Genomic DNA, 24460 nt, shown 5'->3' on the forward strand with positions numbered 1-24460 from the left:
GAGCAGTGATAAATCAAGAACTAATGCAGATCAATGGAGGAACAAACTGTGTTTAGACAACCCAGGTGTGTACTGTATAGTCATTACCTTCCTAAGTAAGTACTGCAGATTTCCACTGGTTAGAAATGGCAGAGAAGCAGACTTTGGTTAAACATTAGGAGAAACATCCTAATGGGACAGTGGAACAGACTGCCTTTGCTAGAGGCAGAGACTGGACAGTCCACTTTCAGGGATGCTGTAGCTGAATTATAGATCCTGCATTTGAGAAGTGGGCTGGGCTATATGTCCCCCAAAATCCCTTCCATGATACAGCTGACTGAACCACACTGCTAGAATCCCCTCTGCTTACCTGCCGTTGGCAACCTTCCACAATGATAAGCTTCTGCTGAGGAGAAGTTCTGGCAAAAACTATTTCTGTGTGGTGTCTCAGAATATCATCTAGCTGCTCACTGCTCATGTCCTTCAAGTCAGATCCATGAATCACGCAGGCTTTGGCATCCCTGCAATTTGAGAGAAGGTGAGTTGAGAACTGCAGAATATTACTCCTTTTTTTTTTTTTTAACTCAGTGGAGGAAACCTTCCCTCTGATAGGGCAACCAAGACGGAGTGGCTGCTTCCATTCCAGTCTCTCAGCCAGAGGATGCTGCTGAAAAAGTTTTAGAAACTTGATCTGGGTAAACTGTCAACTTGAAAACAAGCAAAATGGATGCAGCCAGCTCAAGTGTGGGATCAAGCAGAAGCACTGTTTCCACAGACTTGGCTCCAATCTTGTTCACCTGTCTCCACCACATCTCGCTAGCACAGATATTTGTTGTTAAATGCTAGAATTTAGAAGACAAGTGGCAGGTCCCCCGCACCCTCCCCCAGACAAGCACCACTGTCTCTTTCTAGCCATGCTGATGCTCAGTACCTGGAGTTGACCTGGCTGACAGGAATGTTGAGGCGAAGAGCAATATCTTCCACAGTCTCATTGCCTTCAGAGATGATGCCAACTCCCTTGGCAATGGCCTTAGCCGTGATTGGATGGTCTCCTGTCACCATAATAACCTGCAAAGCAAAACAAGGCAACATCAGTCCCTGGTAGCAGAGGCCACATGTGACTTTTCAAATGCCATATGCCCCTGAGCAGAGACAAAGGGCAGGCATTGGTGTGGCTTATCCAAGAGAGACAGAAGCATCAACAGCAACCGCACGGCTTCCTTCTGAGATGGAAAAGCAGTTCACAGATCTGTCTAGTCTGTACCCGCCCCCCCCTTGCATGCAAACCTCTCAAACACAGCTGCTTTTCTATATTCTTTGATGCTGTGTTTACAGAGGGCTCAGGTTTAATATTTGGAGGGGTGGGTTGGTAGAGCAGTTTTACCTTTATTCCAGCACTTCTGCATTTGCCAACTGCATCAGGGACAGCAGCACGAGGAGGGTCAATCATAGAAATCAACCCAACAAAACACAGCTTGTCTACCGGGAAGTTCACTTCATCCGTATCAAACTGGAAGCCTTCAGGGAACTGCTCATCCGGCAGAGCCAGGTGGCAAAAACCTACAACACATCCAATTCAAATAATCTCACATATTAGGGAGGAGGTGCTCAGTGGGGCTATTTTGATTGCCAAGTTGCCCAGCTACATTTGAGAAGCCCTTGGAAAATTTGGCACCGGGCACCTTGGAAGCCAATGGAAAGTATAATTCAGCCAGATCCAGACTCTCTCTCCTGCATGAGACTGCAGCAAGCATTAGAAGCTTACAACAAAGCCTTACCAACATTTTCTTTAAGTTACAGTCTATGAAAACCTACAGATCCCAGCATGCATTGCTCCAGTCAACCCAAACACTTCGCAAGCACTTCCAGTGATTTCTTGGCTGTACTAAGGCAATCGAGCATGTGGGTTAATGTAAGGCAAGACTAGTCCAACAGACCACCTTACCCAATACTCTCTCCCCAAGGCCTCCTAATTCAAGGTAGGCATTCTGAAATGCATCTTTGGCCTCTTCATCTAAGGGTTGCTCTTTTCCATGGATCAGGATGGTGCTGCAGCGGTCCAGGATTCTCTCTGGGGCTCCTTTCATCACAAGCAGGTACCGTGATTCTGATGGGTTTGCATTCTTGTGGATCGACAGCTGCATTTTTTGAATAGTGTTAGAAAATGTCTTTTTTGGACAAGGTTTCATCTACGAGGCTGGTGTGGAGTTTTACACTCAGACTCCACCATCCCCAAAGCTCTGGCACACAAAGCAGCAATTTGATTGGCAGGTAATGCAAACCCACCAGGGTTAAACAAAAACCAACCTAGCCCAATACGAAAGATGCAGTGTTTGTTTATGCAAAACATCACACGTTTCTTACTTGGTATTTGTTGGTAGAGTTGAATGGTATCTCTACCACCTTGGGGTTCTTCTCCCTCAGTTCCTTGACAGACCCACAGCAGAGTTCAATGCATTTTAGGAGTGCAGATTCAGAGGCATCTCCTGCCACTGCCCTCTAGCAAACAATACAGTAAGTATACATTAAGTATCTGAAGACCTTATAAGATGATCCGCCTTCCAAATAAATATCACTTCTTTACAGATAAGATACATGTCCCCATTCTGTGCAGAAACACAATGGTTGACATCAGTTTTCTCTTAAAAAGAACAAGCATATTTTTAGTGGACATGCACAGAAATGAATAAATCTGCAACAATATGAAAAACATATTTTAAACATAACTACTGTTTATCGGGGGAATGAATTTAATATACCCAAGAATAACTCAAAGTGCAAAGTGCTTGCTAGCGATTCAGAAATCACTTGTATTGTAGAGGAGACTGTGTCTCCTCTACAAGTGACTTCTGACTTGTGAATACATTCAGTTTCTTCTGCTATGCTTAAGACCAGGCCTGCCTAGTTTTCAACACACCAACGTTAAGCAGCCCAGCAGCCAAGGACATCCTGGCATTACTGCTTGCCTAGGACAGGCAGTTTGTTCAGCACCTTACAGACCACATAATACTGCCAGGGCTGGGTTCAGTTTAGTGGGCACAAGTTGTGCAGGCCCGCTCAAGGCACAGTAGGCTAGTTTTACTATTGGAATAAACAGTTTTGCACATTTAGTAGGATTTCTACTATGCTTTTGTGTGTGTGGGGGTGTGAGTTGGTGCAGATCTTCTATTTGCTTTTGTGTTAGAAGGACCTGGTGACTCCAAGCTGTACTTGAAGAACCAACAAAATTGTTCCTTGACAATTTGTGAATGATATCTGTCCTCTGATATTAGTGAGGTTGCTACACTGCCTTTGCCACCAGCAGAACCCTGTTCTTCCTCAAGTTGCTTTCTCCTCATAATGCTTCACATTGACCATAAGGCCAAGACATGCTTGGCAAACGAGCAGCTACGGTAACTAAGCCAGGGGAATGACTCACCTTCAGAATGGGAACATTTTCTTGGTTAGCCTGAAACACTGCCCGGTTGCAGAGTCCTGCAACCCTGGCTAAAGAGTTCCATGTTGGAGATGTCTTGTCAAAAGAGGCACCTTGGGGAGAAGCAGTGGAAACTTCCATTTTAGTTCCATTTTCAGAATCAAACACAGATTCATTTGCTTTGCTCGACTTTCCCCTTGTCTGACACTAAGCACAAACTCACACCCACCACAACTGAGAAAAATCATCTCTGAAATCTTGTAAATTATAGTAATTATGGGCTACACAAATAGTACTAAAGTAAATGCTGGCAGGCTCAGACCCACACCTGGCATACTCCAATAATTGAAGCAGCAGCCTCAGGACTTCTGGGAATATTATCCATTGACTGGCCTGGATAACTGCTGGCTTTTATATTTTCAAAGGGACTATGACCTTTGCTTCCATATTCCAGCATGCATTGGGATGATCCAAGACCATTTAGGCAGTCTGCAAAAAGCTTCCTCAGTCATCTTAAGACTGTTACATATAGCTGACAGACCTCCACGATGCCTTCTACCATCATCTCTCTCTTCACCCCCCACTTCTTTATTTGTTTAACATTGATTTTATGGAACTTGGAAGCTAGCTCCCCAATGCTTCTATGTTTAGTTGGTTGTAATAAAAGTATGATGCTATGCTATTGCTGCTTTCTTGATGCTCCTGTACCAAAATAAAAGGATGTATTCTGCACAGCTCCAGCAAGAATGGTAATAAAAGGTTTATTCCTTATAGACCAAAATACTTTTTGCACTAAAATTGCACTACTGGAAGACAAAGACACACACACACTTTCCTTTTAAAAAAACATTGGCTAGGCAGAAGGCCAGGCATTTAGTGGCTCGGTTTGCATAATCACTTAAACAAGCCATGTTTAAGCAGCAGTGCGTGCTGGGCTCCATTTACCTAATCACCTGCCTGACCAGAGCTTGTTGTGTCGTCTGATCCTGGGCAGGCATGGTTCCCTCAAATAACCCATGGCCTGTCGTTTGGTTATTTGACAGCTGTTATCCCTCAAACAAGCAACACCGCCCAGGTTTGGAGAACACAACAAGCCCTACCTGGGCAGGTAATTAGGCAAATGGCACCCGGAACGTGGCTTAAACAAACAACTAGGGCTTGTTTAAGTCATGGTGATTGTGCAAACTGGGTTAGTGATTGTCTCTTTCAGACAAAATAGTGGGTAAATTCCTAATTCGTTTCTGAATGGAGGGGGGCGGGGAGAGAACCAGAGAAAGAGCAGCTGGCTATTCCCACTCCCTCTGAATAAGAAAGAATATAGGATTCACCATAATACATGGTGGGAGCAGAGAGAAAGATGGCACTGCTACAAGACCTAAAAACTGGGCAGTCATGATACCGAGCTGCTGGAGCACAAAGAGCCAAGGGTGGGAGGTATCATGAACAAAAGTAGTGCAGGCTTATTCCCAGCTCTTCAACCCTTCATTATGGCCACTGACTTAGCTGCCACCTCTGTCCCTGAGAAGCAGAGGTAACTATTATGATTGCTTCTTCTGGCATGAATAAATGTGCTTTTCAGATACAGTAATTAAACCTAGAATCCAGCTTTCTTGCAAGTATACAGCCATCAGTGCCTCTTCAAAAGCTGGCCCACTTTTCTAAAATATATTTTATTATCCTTCATATCCTGCTCTTGCATGGGGCTTCCATCCAAGATGACCAGCTCCAGACTTGCTTAGACTCAGCAATACTACAGCTTCAGATGCTCCCAGACCATTTGCCAGGCCAAGATGTCCCACTTCAGTCAGGGTTAGAACTACTATGAATGTATTTTCCTTGGTCACATGGGAGACAGAGCAGTGAGCTTATGCAATGGCAGGGGCTTCTTGGGGCCTTGCTGGCTTATATATTTTGACTATGAGCAGAAGACAGTGCCTATTCATCTGACAGGAAGATCAGCCAGCTTACCACTCTGGTTTTCTGTAGTGTCAGCCTCGTGGATCTGGTTATCAAACCACATGTGAGCGACTGTCATGCGGTTTTGAGTCAGGGTGCCTGTTTTGTCAGAGCAGATTGTAGATGTGGAGCCCAGAGTTTCCACCGCTTCCAAATTCTTCACAAGACAATTCTTACGGGCCATGCGCTTGGCTGTTAGTGTCAGACATACCTAGAGAATGACAAAAGGAGAGGGATGCTTGTATTCACTGCAATCCTGTCTTCCCATACCTCTTGCTAAAAAGAGCAGGAAAATTTGCTTCTGAGAAGTGTGTGCCAGCAGTCACTGCAGCTCCTCTTCAAACACATGGTATCTGCACCCAACTTACTGTGACTGTAGCAAGCAGACCCTCAGGGACATTGGCCACAATGATGCCAATAAGAAAGATAACAGCTTCCAGCCAAGTGTACTCAAGGATCAGTGAAAGGATGAAGAAGGAAACGCCAAGGAACACAGCCACACCAGTAATTATGTGGATAAAGTGCTCGATCTCTATAGAAATGGGTGTCTGTCCCCCTTCCAGTCCAGAGGCCAAGGAGGCAATGCGGCCCATCACAGTACGGTCACCAGTGTTAATGACTACACCACGGGCAGTCCCTGGAAACAGTTACAAAGACTATAGTTAAAAACAAACATTTATCTGCACAACTAAGATCTATCTTTAAGATGATTTTGTATATACTTCACTATATGCAAGCAAGTCCTTTAGCTACCTCCCAGCCAAACAGCTCAAAGATACTGTCTTTGATACATCAAGATTGGTGGCACACAGATTTCTATCCTACTCCCAGTAAGAATGTTTTCTGACCATATCCTTATTCTTTGTCCTCTGGGGCTGCTCAACAGAAGTTTAGAAGTACCACTGCCCACTCCTTTAGCAAACAGCTAGCAGCTACCCATGCTTGCTTCTCCCCACCCCCCTGAAAAGGCTGCCCTCTAGTACAAAAATACCACTTCCACGTAGCAAATCTGAATGGAAAGGTACTGGACCTTCTTGGCAAGTTGATCACAAAACAAGTATGTCTACAAAAAGGGTAGGGGCTGCTGCAATTCGGGCTGAGCCATGGTTGGAATGAAGATCCCCAAACCATCAAGCACCTCCGACAATGTGGTCATTGTTTAGAGAGAATGCAAACATAAGCAACTACATGCTGTTTTTGTCATGCAAAGTGTTCACCTGCCAGCTCCACTGTGCTGACAGAAGGTGCCCTGCCCAGAGCTTCCCTTATTTCCCCTTGTTTTGAAGTATCCAACACTTCTAGATCTAAGCACTTCAGCGTTCTACTGACTCGTTTGATCAAATATCATAAATGGTTTTTACCTTCAACACAATTGGTAGAGAAGAAAGCAATATTTCTAGTCTCCAGTGGGTTTTCATTTGTGAAGTCTGGAGACCTTGTCTGAGGTTCTGATTCGCCCGTGAGAGAAGAGTTGTCCACCTGCATAAGCAATTGTGTTAGAGGAAGAGTCCACAAGAGGTTGCAAGGAGGCTGTGGCAAGCGTGGTTCCTCTGCAGGTGCATGCTGGCCCCTCTGGTCTTACAGCTGGCACATACATACCTTACAGCCATGGGCTGAAATGATCCTCAGATCTGCTGGGATTCTGTCACCTCCTTTCACCTCCACTAGGTCTCCAACAACCACCCCTTCAGCATTGATGCTCAACTTCTCCCCATTTCGGATCACCAGAGCTTGCTGCAAGAGAAAGGAGCACCTGGGAACTCTTCGGCATGCGATCAGAGCCTTCACTTACTTGTACCTAGAAACAGCTACCAGTAACAGCAGCGAGCCCCCCACTCCTCCGAAGCTGAACATGCTGTATTTACATACCTGAGGCACCATATTTTTGAAAGATTCCATGATCTTTGAGCTCTTGGCTTCTTGGTAGTAAGAGAAGCAACCAGTTATGATGACAACAGCAGCCAGCACAACACCCAGATACAACTGCAAGTAGATGCATACATTTGATCAGTTTAAGTGAGAAGTCTTTTGAATGACAATGGCACTAAACAGTGGGTCTGGTGTTGTAAAATTAGTTGTAAGCAGTACTGGAGTAGACAGAATTTGATCCAGTTTGCCCCTGAGTAAAAGAGTTTGAAACAACTCATTATGGGATTGTAAAATGAAGACCTTGATGAAGAAGTGGGCCTGTCCTGAAGATCGCAGTTGAAGTGCACTAGAAGCATTACAGGCCAAGCTCTCAGTAGCCTGAGCAGATCTCAGGCAACAACACAAACCAAGAAGTTAGATGATTTACATCACCTTACATATAAAACAATGAAACTAGGGCAGATCATAGCCACCTTGTCTTGTACCTAACATAGGCCCAGTTCAGACATTATGGGAAACCATGATTAGTGAGAACGAGCCAGGATCAAACTATAGTTTCAGTTCCTATTTGCTCTCACTAAGCAGAGTTTAAACAAACTACCATTCTGAGTTTGGACATCACAGGGAAGTCTGCTTAGTTTAAAAGTGGAAGTAAAATCTCCCAATCTCCTCCTCTGGTATGTGAAAGAGGAGAACGGAGGGAGCATACATGCTTGAGGATTATAGAATCATAGAGCTGGAAAAGACCTTGCAGACCATCTAGTCCAACCACTTGCTCATTGCAAGCTCTGTACTGCATGGTGCAGCTATGGCATCCGCGACAGATGGCCATCCAGCCTCTGCTTAAATATTTCCGGCAAAGAAGAAGTCACCACCTCCTGAGACAATCTGTTCACTGCTGAACAGCTCTCACTGTTAGGATGTTCCTCATAATATTTAGTCAAAATCTGGTTCCCTGTAATTTCCAACCATTGGTTCCAGACCATCCCTCTGGAGCAACAGAGAACAAGTCTGCTCCTGCATCACAGCCTTTCAGATATTTGAAGACCGCTATCATGTCTCCCCTTAATCTTCTCTTCTCCAGGCTAAACATACTCAGCTCTTTCAACTGTTTCTCACAGGACTTGGTTTCCAGTCCCCTCACTATCCTGGTTGCTCTTCTCTGGATGCACTCCAGCTTTTCAATGTCCTTCTTAAAATGGGGAGCCTAGAACTGGACACAATACTCCAAATGTGGCCTAACACAGAATAGAGTGGAACTATTACTTTCCGTGATCTGGACACTGTGGGCAAGATCCAATAGGGGCCTTGCGTGTGCCCAGCCCCTACTGTTTTCAGCTGAAATGTAGTGCTTCCAGGGGCAAGCCCCCAAATGAGCAGAAACACTTGTTTCTGGAAGGCATGTCCTCCCCCATCCAGAAACGAGCATTTCTGCTTGTTTGGGGCTTGCCCCAGAAGCACTACATCACAGCTGCAAATGGTGCTGGCCGCACACAGAAGAGCCCTAATGGATACTGCCCTATGCTTCTGTTAATGCAGCCAAAGATTGCATTAGCTTTCTTAGCTGCCACATCACACTGCTGGCTCATATTCAGCTTGTGATCCGCTAAGACACTTAGGTCCTTTCCACATGTAATGCTACCAAGTCAGGTCTCCCCCATCCTGTACTTGTGTTTTTTATTTTTTGTAGCTAAATGCAAGACTTTTCGTTTATCTCTGTTGAATCTCATCTTGCTAGATTCAGCACAGTGTTCCAGCCTGTCAAGATCCTTTTGAATCTTGATCCTGTCTCCCATGGTATTGGCTATGCCTCCTAGCTTTGTGTCATCTCCAAATTTCATAAGCAGCTCCTCTATACCCTCATCTAAGTCATTCATAAAAACATTGAACAGCATAGGTTCTCCATTTGAGACCTCCCTCCAAGGGGATGCCGAGCCATTAATTAGCACTTGCTGAGTACCATTGCTCAAACAGCTGTGGATGCACCTAACTGTAGTACTGTCCAACCCATATTTTGCCATCTTGTCAACAAGGATATCATGGGAAACCTTGTCAAATGCACTGCTGAAATCAAGATATACTATGTCACAGCATTCCCATGATCTACCAAACTAGTAACTCTATCAAAAAAAGGAGCTATGGTTGGTCTGGCACGCCCTCTTTCTAACAAACCCACGTTGACTCCCAGTAATGAATGCATTATTCTCTAGATGCTCACAGACTGCCCATTTAATCATCTGTTCAAGAATTTTACCCAGTATTGATGTCAGGCTGACTGGTGGGTCATTTCCTGGATCTACCTTTTCCCCCTTCATGAAGATGGGGACAACATTTGCCCATCTCCAGTCTTCTGGTACCTCACCTGTTCTCCAGGAGTTCTCAAAGATTACCGACTCTGAAATAATATCCGCAAGCTCCTTCAGCACTTGGGGAAGTAATTCATGTGGCTCTTGAGATGTGAGCTAAGAGCTGCTCTCTAACTTATTATGGGCTGCAAATCCCTCTGTAAATCATTTGTTCTATTTGTCCAGGTTGAACACAACTCCCCTTGTGGGAGAAGACTGAGGCAAAAGAGCAGTTGAGTAGTTTCATCTTCTTTCCATCACCTGTTAACAATTTACTATCTTCCATAAGCAGAGGATCTATCCCTTCCTTGATCATTTTCTTGCTCCTAACGTAACCAAAAAAAGCCTTTTTGTTGTTTTTTAGCATCCCTCGCCAGCCACAGCTCATTCTGGGCCTTTGCTTGACACTGTTTGTTCACATAGTGGGAGACCATGATTCACTGGTATGTCTAAAGTGGACCATACAATTTAGACAAGTCAAAACAGCTATGCAGCTTAATAGCACAGCAAAGTCTCTCCCCGCCCCCATATATATTTACTCACATTGTCATTATTTGGCTCCTCCTCTGTTGCAGCTTGAATACCATATGCCAGAAAACAAAGAATAGCTCCAATCCACAGCAGAAGGGAGAAGCCCCCAAAGAGCTGCCTGCAGAATTTAACCCATTCTGGTGTTGTGGGAGGTGGGGTGAGAGTGTTGGGTCCATCACGAGCCAAGATCTCTGCGGCCCGTGCAGGAGTCAGACCCTAAGTGCAAAAATGGGAAAGAAGAGAATTCAGGCACAGCATTGTCCTTAAGAGATGTCATGGCTCTGCCTCACTCAGGAGAGACTATCTGCAAACTATGGAGTAGTTGGGTTGTTTTTGTAAGCAAACCCAAAACATCAATTTTTCTTCTATCTAGCCTTTCCTAAAACACATTTTACATTAAGTTAATGTGCTCCCTCATTAGTGATACAAGTCGAGTTGTCACCTGATTAAAATTCACTCAGTCTGCATAAATTTGCATGTGACTAAAATTGAGCATACTTTGTTTTTAGATGATGCATGTATATGTTGCAGCAGGTGCTGTCTTAGAAGAGGCATTCCTGCCTGTGTGTGAGTGAAAAGTTCTAAGGAGGTGACTGCCACTTGCAGTTTTTACAACTGCCTATTATTAAAAACAAACTTGTTTAAAAACGTTGCTCAATTAATTGGATGGCTTTAGCCAATTACAATATATTTAAAGCGATTAAAGGTTGCACCCTTTAATCAAGCTTTTATTATGTTATCTATTTTAAGTATGCAATAGCCCTCACCCTGTATGATATTCCAGCATAATTCAAAATGGCCCATGCCTGTACAAAGTGGCAAACTGGCAGCAGCACACAGCAAGCACACAGCCCTGTCAAAACTCAGAAGGGAATGGCAACTTTTGAGCCGAGCAGCGCAGTGGGGGAAAACAAGATACATTGGCACCTTCTACAAGGAGGTTAAGTATTACGTACAAAGGGACATCTTATTCACCATAGGGATCATAGGTACTCTGTCCTTGCAAACCAGAACAGAAAGTTGGCCAGCTTACCCGGCTGAGGTCCGTTCCATACTTCCGATGAAGTTCATCAAGGCTGAGTTTGTGGTCATCCTGCAAAGCCAAAGAGATTAATGAGACTTGCTCCAAGCACCTGCGTATGTTGTCAGTATGGGGATGATGTTCATGACTGTAGCTGAAAAGGGTTCCAGACAGAGCAACTTAATGTTTCTAGAACTTCAGAGTAATTTGCTAATTTCATGGGCTCTGCTGATAGATCCCAGCCAGACAACAGCTTCATTAGTTGCACCCTTGCTGAATCTGCACACTTACTGTACACTTACAGCACCCACAAGAACATGCACCTTTCTCAGGTTTCTACTAGAGAGCCAGTGCTATCCAACGGACAGTGGTGGACTCAAGATTGGATATTAAAATCCCTGTTATGCAGCAAGTAACTATTTCTGCACCCCAAGGACTCAGTCTGTATGGACTCACTCTCTCCCAATCCCTCATATAACGATTGGCAATTTCAGAGGGTTGCTACAAGAATAAAGAGCAAAAAACGGCTGTTTCAAATAGGCCCTGGGCATGTAGCTTCTAGATCAGGGATGGGCAAACTTGAGGCCCTCCAGATGTTTTGGCCTACAACTTCCAATAGCCCTAGCTACCTTAGCCAATGCCGAGACATGATGGAGGCCCATATGTTGGCCACCCCTATTCTACATACAGGAGAAAGAATTGGGCTCACATGCCCTTTCTCTCAAAGCTACAAAAGGAACACATTGTATGATGCAGCACCTATGTATGTACACCTGTGCACACATACACTCTCATCAATGTGGGGCCAACAGACAGGGTGAAGAAACACGTTCTAATCTAATGAGTGGGTCCCCTACACATGTGTGAACCAGCCCCTTATATTAGAAGCACAGCATAAGCCAACAGATAAACGCAAACACTTGTGTCTTTCTGCAGGCACTTGTTGCCAATAAGGCAACACCCAGTCGCTGATTCTTGGTGAAATAAAGCCACAATCTATGCCTCCACTATCCAAAGGCCTAATTAAACTTACAAAAATATTACCACAAACTGCTGGCCATTGCCACAGTTCTTTGATGGCTTTAAAAAAAATATTTGACAAATTCATAGGAGGAAGAGAAGCACAGAGCCACAAACACACTTCTCTTCATTACTAAGGCAACTGTTATCTCCCAACTCTGGCAAGCATCCTTCATGTGAGCAAGCCTGAAAGCACTTGGGGTGGGTGGATTGAATTGGCTTATCTTTGCTAACCAGTGCTCACAGGGATTCCAGTCTAAAAACATATGGGAGTGGAGGGCAACTTGGGCTGTAACTTTTCAAAGTACTAGGCTAAACTGAGAAACAAGGAAAAGAATCATGCAGGACTGGACTGGATTATTTCTCTCTCTCTCTTTGATGGGGATTCAAGTTGAAATTAGCAGTTTAAAATTTTAGATGAGCACAGCAAGTATTTTGAAATGTTAACGGTTTTGTATGATAATTTACCTCATTGTTAGAAATACAAAGGTTACATTAAAGCCATCTGAAAAGCCTTTATTAAGCAAATGCTCAATGTGTTTCACCAGCTGAAACTATGTAGAAATCAGTCACTCAAGAGTTCAAATAGGAATTATTCCCAAAGAAGCATGCACAGGATTACACACTACTATCTAGCTCTGTCCATTCAAGAACACATGTAGATATTATTATGGTCCTCTAAAATGTTTCTGAAGTCCCACTGTCTCTCGATCCCAACACTGTAACACTTCAGAGCCTGCTGAGGTACAGACCAACTTTAAGAGACCCAGCATAAAAGACTGAGCTTTCAGTCAGGAAGTCCCAGTTTAATCTCACTTCTGCCATAAGCATACGAGATAGTCATAGGAAAGTCACTCTCTTTCAGCTTCAGCCCCTTGCAATATGCAGATAATACTGATGAACTACCTTACAGAGGTACTGTAAAGATAACAAGATAAAGTATGTTAAGAACTTTGAATAATCTAAATCAGGGGTGGGCAACACCCCACTGAGGCTCTCCCTGCTGGCTCCCAAAATTGTAAAAAAGCAAACAAAACAAAAGCTGGCATTCAGAGTGGCCATGCCGACTCTTTTTTTAACCATTCATACATTCCATTTATATCCCTCCTTTTTTCCTCTTTCAACAAACCCAAGGCAGCTTACACAGTCCTCCTCCTCTCCATTTTATCCTCACAACAACCCTGTAAGGTAGGTTAAGCTCAGAGTCAGTGATTGGCCCAAAGTCACCAAGTGGGGACTAGAACCTGGATCTCCAGAGTCCCAGTCCAACACTCTTAACAACCACACCACACTGGCTTTTTTTGGTGTAAGGATGCTATTTGGCGCTCTGGACACCATTTTAAGATTAATTTGGTTTTTTTTCTGTGCCTCGGGGGGAGAGCTATGGCCCACAGTGCGAGGGGACTAGCAGGAAAAAATGGCCCCTAGATCTCCCAGAGTTGCCCACCCCTGCTCTAAATGCACTATAATACTTAGCATTTGTATTATTATACACAAGGAAGCTTCCTTGTCATCGATTTTAGGCTTCTGTCAACAATATAAAATTTACTCTGCCCTCCCCCATTCCAGTGTGAACACACACATAAAACAAAACAAAAATGCCACCTAGTATTATCATCATGTCATCCCTGCCCCCCAAATGGGGAGGTGGGAGGAAGAGAAAGTTAGAGTGCAATTGGCAGAGAGTAATGAGAGGCTGAAATGTAGGTGGGTATATTGAGGTTTATGGCACAGTGACAGCTAGGCTAGCTTACGCCACACACTATTTTTGTTGCAAATGCAGGAGTTTTGTTCACCGGCAACTTATTCACAGTAATTCAAACAGTCTTAAAAAGAGGACAGACTGCCAATAGAGCTCAGGAGCTTAAACGTAACTTCTAAATCAGCCTTCCCCAACCTGGTGCCCTCCAAATCTATTGAACTACAATTCCCATACTGGCTGGCAGTGATGGGGGCTGTGGTTCAACACATCTAGAGGTCAACAGGCTGGGGAAGGCTGTTGTAGATCAACATCATCCACCAGATTTGAGGCTACATTAACAGAAGGGATAGGGTAAGCAGCTGAAGTTTAGGAAAGAATCTCTTGAGGAGTCTGAAATGGAAAAGGCTTAATAGCACCACCCCAAACCTTACTTCATGTGCTGAACTTCTCCCATAGATCAGAAGTTGATCTTACCAGTGAAACTTCCTTTTTCAGTTCATCCATATCCTTGTCTTTCTTCCCCTTTTTCTTCTTGGCTCCATGTTCAGATGTAGCTGCAGGTTCATACTTGTCACGTCCAGTCTAAAAGAAAACCAGAGACATGAGGATAAGGAGCTGCCTTGCACTGAATCAGGATATCAGCCCATCTAACTCGGTACTGTCAAATTCTGACTGGCAGCAATTCTGCTGGGTCTTGGACAGAAGTCCTTCCCAACCCCGTTACCGGACACCCTCTAACTGAAGGTTTAACTGCAGTGCTTGAACTTGAAACCGTGCCGATGCAAAGCATGTTCTCTACCTCTCTGCTATGACCCTGTCCATCAAACAGTTATCATTGATCTTCTGTATACTCTAGAAGCAACCCTTCTGTGACACCTGAATCCCCTCAAGCACTAAGGCTTATTGAACATGGTGGGATTTACTTTTGAGTAAACATGCACAAAATTTCACTGCAATGCAATAGACCAAGACTGCAAAAAATATTTTCATCAGCCATTCATGCTGGTGCAGTATATTTGCTTGGTCCACAGCAAGCCTGAGCAGTTTATAGCAAAGCACAATGAAATGCCATTTATAGATTAAAAAACCAAACACAGCCACACCCACTCAACAAGCTAAGCACCTATTCAATTTTAAAAGGCTGCAGGACAAGTCTCCTTGGGCAGATACAGTTTACCAGAAGGGGGAAAGCCTGCCAAAATCCTTGGTCAACAACTTGTCAGATTGCCCTCATGTTGTCACACTGTAGACCCAAAAAACTACTCCTTAGAAATTACTGGGGGCGGAGTAGAAGCTCAAGTCTGTAAGTTTAGCTATGGTTTGGTATGACGTCTGAACTGATAAGCCATGGTTTACAATCAGCCAGCAAAGTAGAAACCATAGCTTAAATTGGATGGTTTAAAGTGGGTTTATGCTAACCCCACTTTATGTTTGGCGTGATATCTGAATTGACAAACCATAGTTATGGCCATCACTTTCCCTCCAGAGGTTGCTGCACCTGGACATGGGAGTGGACTCATCAAGTTAGGTGCTGTGAGGCAAGAAAACAAATGCAAACAAGTAGCCCTAAATGAATTTGCTGAAACTGAAACCATGGTTTAGGTTCTGAACTGTGGTTATCATAGTTTAATGTTATGCCTGGATTGAGCTGATGTGAGCATAATTACTCAACTTTACTGAATATTTTGCACTGGAGGGAGCCCCCCTACAGTCGTGTGCACTCTCTCTGTCAGTCACTCTAGCTACATCCAAAGGAATTGTAAATTTATGTAAGGAAATTGTGTATGCATACAATGGATCCTTTAGAAACATTCTGCACATCTAATTTCATTAAGAATGTGGTGGTTTCCAAGAACATTTCATACAAGTCTTATCACAAGATTAGCACAACCTATCCATTTCACGTTGCTACATCATGGGACAATTATTAGAAGTCTGTTTCAGAATGTTTCAGACTTTATGAAATGAACTACAGGGGAAGAACCCCCCCCCCCCAATCATTCAATTCAACTTTTTGAACTCAGCTCCCCTTCTACGCTTATTCTACTTTGAGGACCTCATTCCTGCCTCCAGATAGCTATTGGCAGAAGAATGAGCAAAGATGGTTGCACACAGCAGTATGCTTTCCACCACATGCGAATCTGTGGAAAAGGGCGAATTAAAAATATTTTAGCAAGAGTGCTATGCTAGCACCTCTCCTATATCACTTGTCACACCCACAGCCTGGCAACATTCCTAGGCACTGCCTGAGGGACATGAACTTAGGAGGTCCTTCCTTCAGCTGCAAAATTTTCACTTGGACCCAAAGTAGGAATTCTGCAAGAAGCAGCTGAAGAAGATGCTAAGTTCACAACTTGCCAGTTCACAAGATAGGAATGGCCAGTTCACAAGATAGGAATGGGACCTTCAACTTCTACTTGTCCTCTAGCAGCAGCTAATCCCTTACGAGAGCTCCTGACCTACATGCTCTGGAGGTGGGAGGAAGTATACCTTTTCATGTATTCGGGTATGGTAGTCACAGCTTGCAACAAGAGAAATGAATCCTTCCCTCCAAAGATTACAGCCAATCATGACAGTCCAAATGCCTTCAAGACTGCATGTCATCCCCCCACTCCCTCAGAATCCACTGAGCAACTTTCTGTACTTGTCCTTCTCTTTTCCCCCACCCTGACTTGCATAACCTTATTTGTACAAAAGCTATTTTATGCTGATAAAGATGCAAGATTAATCCTGTGATTAGTGATGACCTGGGGGCAGGGGGGGGGGGAGTGACAAGAGGGACCTATGAAGAACTGAAGATGGGGGGCACAGGTCTTTATGCTTCAGCCCCCTCCTCCCTGCAACAAATCAAGGGGGCACTGTGCTCATAGGAAGCTTTTTCTAAGCCCACTCACCCCACACTCACTTGGGGAACAACCCCCCTTTACTTCCCAAACAGCCATGAGTTGAAGGCTTCATTTGTCGGTTAAGTGAGAAGCCAACACAATTCCCCCACCCCTGTGAACCTAAGGCAGAAAAAAAAAATCAGCATAGCAGAAACATTAAGTTCTGTGTTTGTACCTGGTGCCTGTGTAGACAAACTAGGCCAAGCCAGTAAGAATGAACAATAGTCACATTAACTGTGGAATATCTGAGGTATTTGTTGATCATGTTAACTTAAAGCTTTGGAGTTCATACAACCGGTAGAAAACAGAGGCAAGCAGAAGGCAGTTGGTTATGGACAGAATTACAGGAAGTTCAGTTTTGCTTTTTTAAGATATTTCTCACATAGTACCTAAAGTCCAACGTAATTACAGGATCAAATATTTATTTTCCTCATACTTTTTGCAGTGTGCTCAGGGCTATGCAACATTTCGAAGAACACTGCAGGCTGTTTTTAGTAACTGGAAGGGAGCTTTTGTTCCCTGTGTCTCTTATCTGTGCAGAAAGTGAGGCTGAACTGAAAATACTCAACATTCTTCACGTACCCTTCACCGCACTGTTTCCACCTCCTCGTTTTTTTAAAAAAGAGAAGTCATGTTAGGGGAGAAAACAAAAATCCAGCACAATCTTCAGAAAAGCCCCACTTCAGCTCTGCCAGCCTCTTGATACAACTGAGCTAGAAATCTTAGATTAACCCCAGATAAGTACACCAGAGACTGTTTGTTAAAGGGTGGTTTTCATTACCCCTTCCTTTTCTAGCTAAAAGGAAGTGCAACTTATGAATCATGAAGAGGCAGAGAACAAAAACCCTGCTTTATTCTTTCCATGTCCTCCAAGTTCTTCTCTCTCTCTCTCTCTCTCTCTCACACACACACACACAGTGGTTCACGCATTTCAGTGTTCTCTCTGCCCCTGCAATCCAGTTCACTCATGCGCTTGGAAAATTCTGGAATCCCCCCCCATTTCTTTGCGAATTACTGAAATGTACTGCTTACACATCCCAGCCAGCCTCTGCTGCAGACTCCACAGATCAGAGCTGCAGCCTGACACATTCTTCCTGTTTTTAGTATAGGTTTTCATAGATGTTGGGCAACATTAACCTGCTTCCTCACCATCTACTCCAATCTATAACAGGTCAGAGTAGTGGAAGCAATGAATCTACAAGAACTTAAAAACCCACTTGCTTGTGGTAATTATACAAGAAACTTCAATGAAGTGCAAAGCTGAGTGGGAACAGGTGCCAGGACACTGTAGGCTGGGCAAATGGGTTGTACATTCCCATGAGCTTTAAAGAAAGCCAAGAACAGTTAACTATGATTGTGGGTGAGGAAGATGGAATGAGTCAATACTATAAACCAACAAGTACCCACTGAAATTATCCAGATACCTGCCCAAGGGAAACATTGCCACATATTAAAACTACCAGTGTTTCTATTTATGATGCAATACATGCTTTAACCACTGTAAAGCTTCTTGCTATAAACACGTGTGATCAAGCAAGTAAGCAACGATGTGGAATTTCCAGTCCCTCAGCGCAACCGTTAATCAAATAGAGAAAATTCAAACCTGCAAATATTAAGGGATGTACTTAGTCATGTTGATTTGTGAACCAAAAGGGCAAGTTCTAACCCCACGCCCCCCCCCCCACACACACACACACTTTGGGTCACACACACAGAGCTCTCAAGTTCTGCACAAAGTAAGCACAGTTACCTATGTCAAACGTTATGTCAGCAACTCATGTAATGCAAAACAATATTAAAGTAAGCACATCTATTCTGTGTGCACTTGTTAGTACTTGTAAAGCTAAATATTGTTGCAATACCCAACATTCTGAAGATGTGTTAAGGCTACAACCCTATATCCACTTACCTGAGTATAAGCTCCATTGAACTCAATGGGGTTACTTCTGAATAGCCATGTAGGATTGTGCTACAAGTTATGGGATGAGTGGGCAGACAGAGGATATAATAAAGAGCATTGTGCTTAGATATGAAGAGCACTGAAGTGAACAGTAATATGCCTCAAGCCAAGCTCTCGCTGCCTCAGTCCCTCATTTGCAACTTACAGAGTTGGTGTAAGCATTATTAAGAATCTTAGTGAAAAATAAAGGTCTGATGCTACTTTTAGAAAGTGACATTTCTCTCCTCCACCCTCCCTCTTGTTTCTGGATTTCCCTCTGTAAAAATGGCAAGCGCTTCTCCATATTTGGGGGCCTCGGACAACTAGCACTGCCTGTGCCATATTCCAAATGTAAGAGAAAGCTGAGGGTTAGACAAGTAGGAGTGCTGAACTTTCATTCTGGACAAGATAAAACCAAAGTACATAAAACAAAGTCCCTGGGAATCTGTTCTGCTATTATAGCGACATCATTAAAACAGCATCTCAAGGAGAGCTGGAGCTACTACTGTTCTGTGGTTTCAGCAACAGATGCAGAACAACAATTATCTTCATAGACTAGTCATAGGCAATGAACTTTTCCTCACCAAGACTGGAAAAAATGCCACAGCCATTTACCATCTGGCATAATCAATATATTTGACAAGGAAAGCAGAATGCTGCCTGCTCTAGAAGCCAAACTTTGATGTTTACTATCCAGCCAGCCGCCACCCCAGTTTCTAATCTATTATTTGAGAGTGGGGGGAATGGATGCTGGGAATCATACAGACAGGATGAGAAAGTATTTCCCCCATGGCTTCATTATTTCCAGAAATTTTACATCTCTAGTCTTTCTTTAAAAAGTGTTCTTATCACATAGTTTTTAGGAATCATTTTGGGTAACCAGCCTTGGGTAAAGGCTGGGTAACAATATATAAATATCTTAAATTCCAAAAGAAAAAAATTCAGAATCCAAAGCTGTTCAATTTTTCAGAAAAACCAAAAACAGTCCTTGGAAAAAAAACCCAATTTTTTCCTGAATTTTTCCAGCTTTTTCCAGGCCTTCACATCTCTATTTCCAACCACTAAGCAAGCTTCCAATGTGGCTACTGTCTCTATACCTAGTGCACACTTAGAATTAATCTTCAACTTCACTAAAATAAGGTGTACCACATTTTGCTTCAAGTTCTTACCCTCTTTGAAGAGCCTGCTTTGGTTCAAATGCATTTGACACTGCAAGCATGTTACTTACTTAAGAAGACATGCCCAGTGCTAAGATCATTGTTCACAACTGCCCTCTTCCCCCATTCCTGTACAGTGTTGCTCTTGGTGGCATTTTCTGGCATGAATATGCTATCAGTACCAGGTCTTGCAGTGTAAATCTGTCTGCAAACTCACTCAAGGAGTTCCAGAATTGGGGACGGAAAGCCAGGCAGGCAGCAACTGCCTCTCTCATTTGACCATTTCAGGGAAAGGCTGGCTACTTTGACAAGCTCCTCCCCCCTCAGGCCTTTCACTCCGTATATGGGCCACAGCATCCCTTCCCATGAACTGGCATTATTGCTTGTACAAGCAAGCCAAGCTGCTATCTCTTTCTGAAGCATCGCGTGAGCTGCCTGTGCCTTCTCAGGGATGCCAACAGGAGCGCTACTCAGCAGAGGCTGTCTGAATTTGACTGAGTGCTAGGAGCAGGAGCACTAGGGCATGGCAATCCAGCTCTGTTCAACATGGACAGTCATCCCCCATTGTGCTACTTGCTCCCTCCCCTACTAAGTGTGAAGGAAACCATATCTACATGCCATAGCCACTTTCTTTTTCCTCTTATCTGTCATCCCAAGCCATCAGCCAAGCCCTCGGTCTGGCATGCTTCAAGTAACATTGGAAGCAGCAGCGGGTTTGAACTCCCCACACCCCCAAAAGGTGATGGGGGAGAAACCTGCCACCAACTGGGAAGCTCATTGTGACAAGTTTAATCCTGGCATTGAGAATGCAAGCAGACCACCCCGTCTGCTCCTTGAATGTCTTGCACACAGACCAATTTTTGTGTACCAGTTGTGTCATTCATTCCCACTGGAAGTTTTCACATGGCAGACTTCCACAAATCCACTTACTAACTCACCAGGGGCAATGCCTTTGAGGACGGCCTCTCTCACAAGCACAACTTAAGAAGCTCCTTCTCTCATTTCGCTCCGCTAAGCTTTAGAGCACAAAGAAGCAGTGCAAGACACTTGCTGCTGTTACCTACTTGAAACCACAGTATGATGAGGGATACAGTCTCCTGTACTCAAAAGTTTTCATGCATACACAGTGCATGGTGGTGACCAAATTATGGAGCAGCTAATAAGCCACCCCAAGATTTATGGATTCTGACTGAGTCACAACCATCATTTGCAGACTGTAGCTCCGGAGGTCCATTCCCCTGACAAAAATATCCCGCAGCAGACAGCCATTGGCTGTAAACGTCTATGCAAAGAAACACTTAGTCGCAACTGCTGACACAAACGTCTTGACAACAGCTGTATTTATTACCCCATACCTGCATGCTAACCAAGGGAACAATTAGTTTAGATTCAGAATAAAATGGTGAGTATGATATAATGCTTTCCTTACCCTTGTGGAGGGGCTGCAGCTCAGTGGTAGAGCACCTGCCTTGCATGGAGAAAGTTCCAGGTTCGATCCCTGGCATCTCCAGGTAGAGCAGGAAAAATTCCTGCCTGAAACCCTGGCGAGCTGCTGCCAGTCAGTGTCACTGGCTGGATGGACCAAGGGCAATCCAAGGGATGGACCAACGCAATATAAGGCAGCTTCCTATGTACACTTAAGTGTTAATAAAATGTAAACTCCCTTGTTATAAGCATATTCAATGGGTTCTATCCCATTTCACTCTAGTGGAAATCTGTTAGTGGTATGGGACTTTCTCCCCTTTTCCTTCCCCCTGCAGCCCTGTGCTGGCCAAAAATCTGTTCTGGAGGGATTCCCAGCCCCTAGAGCAGATTTAGAGGCTGCAGAAAAGCAAATCACTCCCTCCCTGTTCTGCTGATGGAACTGCTTCTGTCAGTGTAATGACACCATTGGATGCAACCCAGTTTATTTAAAACAAAGTATGGAGCTGTAAAACACATACACTTTCCTCCTACTGATCTAGACCCTGCAGGGAAACAAAGTCTTGATGTGGACCAAGGTCACAGACTTCAATTCTAAACATGCCTAATCTCAGGATCACTTTTTCTGGGTCCTCAAGTGATCTTGGCTCTTTTCTTGCTATCCCAATTTTGGCTGGAACCACACCAAACCATGTCACACCTGGGAACCCAACAAAGGGACTTGTGGATCAGCACAATTTCTGAGGTTCAGTGTTGGAAAGTGAAAAAGATTTTGAGAGTTCCCTGTAAGTGAGGGAGGAGAAAGGTACAGTAGTTTCTACTAGAAAGGTACAGTAGAAACTGAACAGTAGTTTCCCACACTTACATATGTATCTGTTACCTATTTCACTTAGTACAAAGTATTTAAAAAAAAAAACCTATACAACAAACTCCCTGTGCAACAGTGATAATCTATATGCCACTAGCGGCATAAAAACATTCATGCAACCCCTGCAATGATAAAAGTAACCACCCACACACTGTGCATTCTAGCTTTCCCTTATTCTAGGATGTTCAAATTATGAGTTTTTATATAACTAAACTAGTGGTAAAAAGCAACGACACAGAAATAAACTTTTTAAGCTGACTACATGCGAGAAACACTGAGACCATTTTAATTTCTCAGATGGAAGTCATCAGCCCTGGTGGGGCAATGGAAAAGTGTACCTTCCTGACAGAACCTGCCCATGTAGCTTGGATAGTATAGGAAGCCATGGGTCATTGTTTATACAAATGTTCTCCTTTGTACCTATGTTAGAAAAAAATCTGAAATTCTTAAAAAATAATCAGAGGAAAAAACACTATGGATATTGGCAAAATTATTTACCAGTATTGTAGCCTGTTGCTACACAAGCACGAATCTGAAGGTTTTAATGGGATTTTTAAATGTGGTTACTATCAAAAGCTGTTGATGTTCTGTGCATACATAGACTGTTTTAGTTTTTACAAAATGCTGTTAGTACAAAGGGATTTTAGTTACACCACTACAAGGTTGTTCATATATACCAAGCGCTGAAGATGCAATAGCTATCCTGGGAAGGAGGCCATAATCCCAACTTCATATAATTCTTAACACTGGAAATGGCATGCTGAAGAAAAAAAGCACAGTCCAATATCCACCAGCCCAATTAGACTGGAGGGGTCCTATTGGCATTCATCATAATAATCTGGTGTGAGCAGGTTATGCTTTGCAGCTACACTGGAATCAGTAGTTACATAAGCACCAAAAATCCAAAGGTCTATCTCACTCAAAGAGCAACAAAACAGGTTCAAGTAATTTTCCATTTTTCTGATGTTGAAATACGTTCACTGGAGTCACTGTATTCAGTGTGGCGTGGTTGTTGTTTTTTACTTGAAATTCAAACTGACTCTCCTGAATGTGTGATCCCTCTGTGGTTTGCTTGATGAAGCCAGTGCTAACAAGGAGAATTCCCAGACTGCAGAATCTCAGCTTTGTTTGTTTTAACATAGCCAAGCCAATAACAGACAGCCTTCAACCAAAGCTCTTACGTTTTGTTGCAATTCAGGTTACAACTCCATGACTGCAAATGGCAATGAATTAACAAAACACCTAGTTGTTACTGGTAAAAGCCAGTTCAAACTGATGTTCACCACCAGTACCTCATTCTAACTAGTTTTTCCTGGGAAACTGCCAGCTGCTCACATACACACAGAATTGTGGAAGAAAGTGTATGAATTTGCTAAGCATCTTACAGTCTGGCCTGTGCACTGTGATCTCTCCAGCCATTTATCCTCAGATATTTTGCTACAAGAAGGTAACAAAGTGCCATCAGGCCTGACCTCCTTGGCTGTTAACTTACAAGGCAGCATGACTGTTGTGGGCTGCGCAATACACAGAAGTTTGCAGCCTTACGCAGTCCTGTGAGGCAGTAAATCCCACTGAACTCAGTAAGGCTTGTTTCTGAGTTAAATGTATTTAAGATTTGACTGGGAAGGGCAAGAGGACTGAAGCAGCAAGCAAGCACTAAATACAGAGGATCTTCTGTTGCTATAGGCTGCAAGAAATATTCCCAACAAATCCAATGCAAACAACTTAGTTTTGAAACTAAGTGATGTGATCATGGTTTACATATGGCAAGAAAAAGGAAGACACCCAGGATGGGTTCAACTTCATGAGAATGAGTTGACTGTCTACAGCCCGGAAGCTACAACCCAAAAGGCATCATAATGACAGTATACCCTCTGTGATAATTGCATAGCATACTGAAAACTATGCAAACTATTGCATCAAGCTGCAGGATCTCATGGATACAGAAGTTTCCTCTATTAGGCAACAGCCTCTCCAGCTTCCACCTGTCCTGCTTAATAAGCAACTCTAATTAGCAATCATCATTCAGAACTTGGTCCCTGAGGCCTCAAGAGAAAAAGAACTGAAGGAAAACTCCTCTGCATTCAAATTCAGTGTTTGAAGGGTATTTCAACATTATATACTCCCCTGGGCCAATCATCATTCTCAGCCTAACTTCACAGGTTGTTGCAAGAATAAAATGGGAGAGGGGGAGAGAACTATGTACCACACAGAGTTCCTTGGAGGAAAGGCAAAATAAAAATATAATATATAAACTTTGTGTTCAGGCTTAAAAAGGCAAGGGTTCTTCACTTTTAGTTTAGGATAATTTCCACACATTTTGCTGCTTTTCTAGGCATAGCCTCTCCAGA

General features: G+C 43.5%; 1 protein-coding gene across 1 annotated transcript in view; it reads right to left on the reverse strand.

Moving 5' to 3' along the window:
- ATP1A1 (ATPase Na+/K+ transporting subunit alpha 1) overlaps positions 1-24460 on the reverse strand; it is a 31881-nt gene that overhangs the window by 5285 nt on the left and 2136 nt on the right. The window contains exons 2-15 of the mRNA XM_084835405.1: positions 14313-14420; positions 11129-11188; positions 10108-10311; positions 7220-7333; positions 6950-7084; positions 6712-6829; positions 5719-5987; positions 5363-5561; positions 3398-3507; positions 2344-2478; positions 1925-2117; positions 1364-1539; positions 911-1047; positions 350-500 (exon numbers count right to left, since the gene is read on the reverse strand). Coding sequence (XP_084691531.1) covers positions 350-500; positions 911-1047; positions 1364-1539; positions 1925-2117; positions 2344-2478; positions 3398-3507; positions 5363-5561; positions 5719-5987; positions 6712-6829; positions 6950-7084; positions 7220-7333; positions 10108-10311; positions 11129-11188; positions 14313-14420 — 2109 coding nt within the window. The remainder of the gene's footprint in view (positions 1-349; positions 501-910; positions 1048-1363; positions 1540-1924; positions 2118-2343; positions 2479-3397; positions 3508-5362; positions 5562-5718; positions 5988-6711; positions 6830-6949; positions 7085-7219; positions 7334-10107; positions 10312-11128; positions 11189-14312; positions 14421-24460) is intronic.

Source organism: Heloderma suspectum, chromosome 2 (assembly GCF_057233095.1).
Source record: "Heloderma suspectum isolate Gila_16-S chromosome 2, 16-S_ref, whole genome shotgun sequence".
Lineage (NCBI taxonomy): Eukaryota > Metazoa > Chordata > Lepidosauria > Squamata > Helodermatidae > Heloderma > Heloderma suspectum.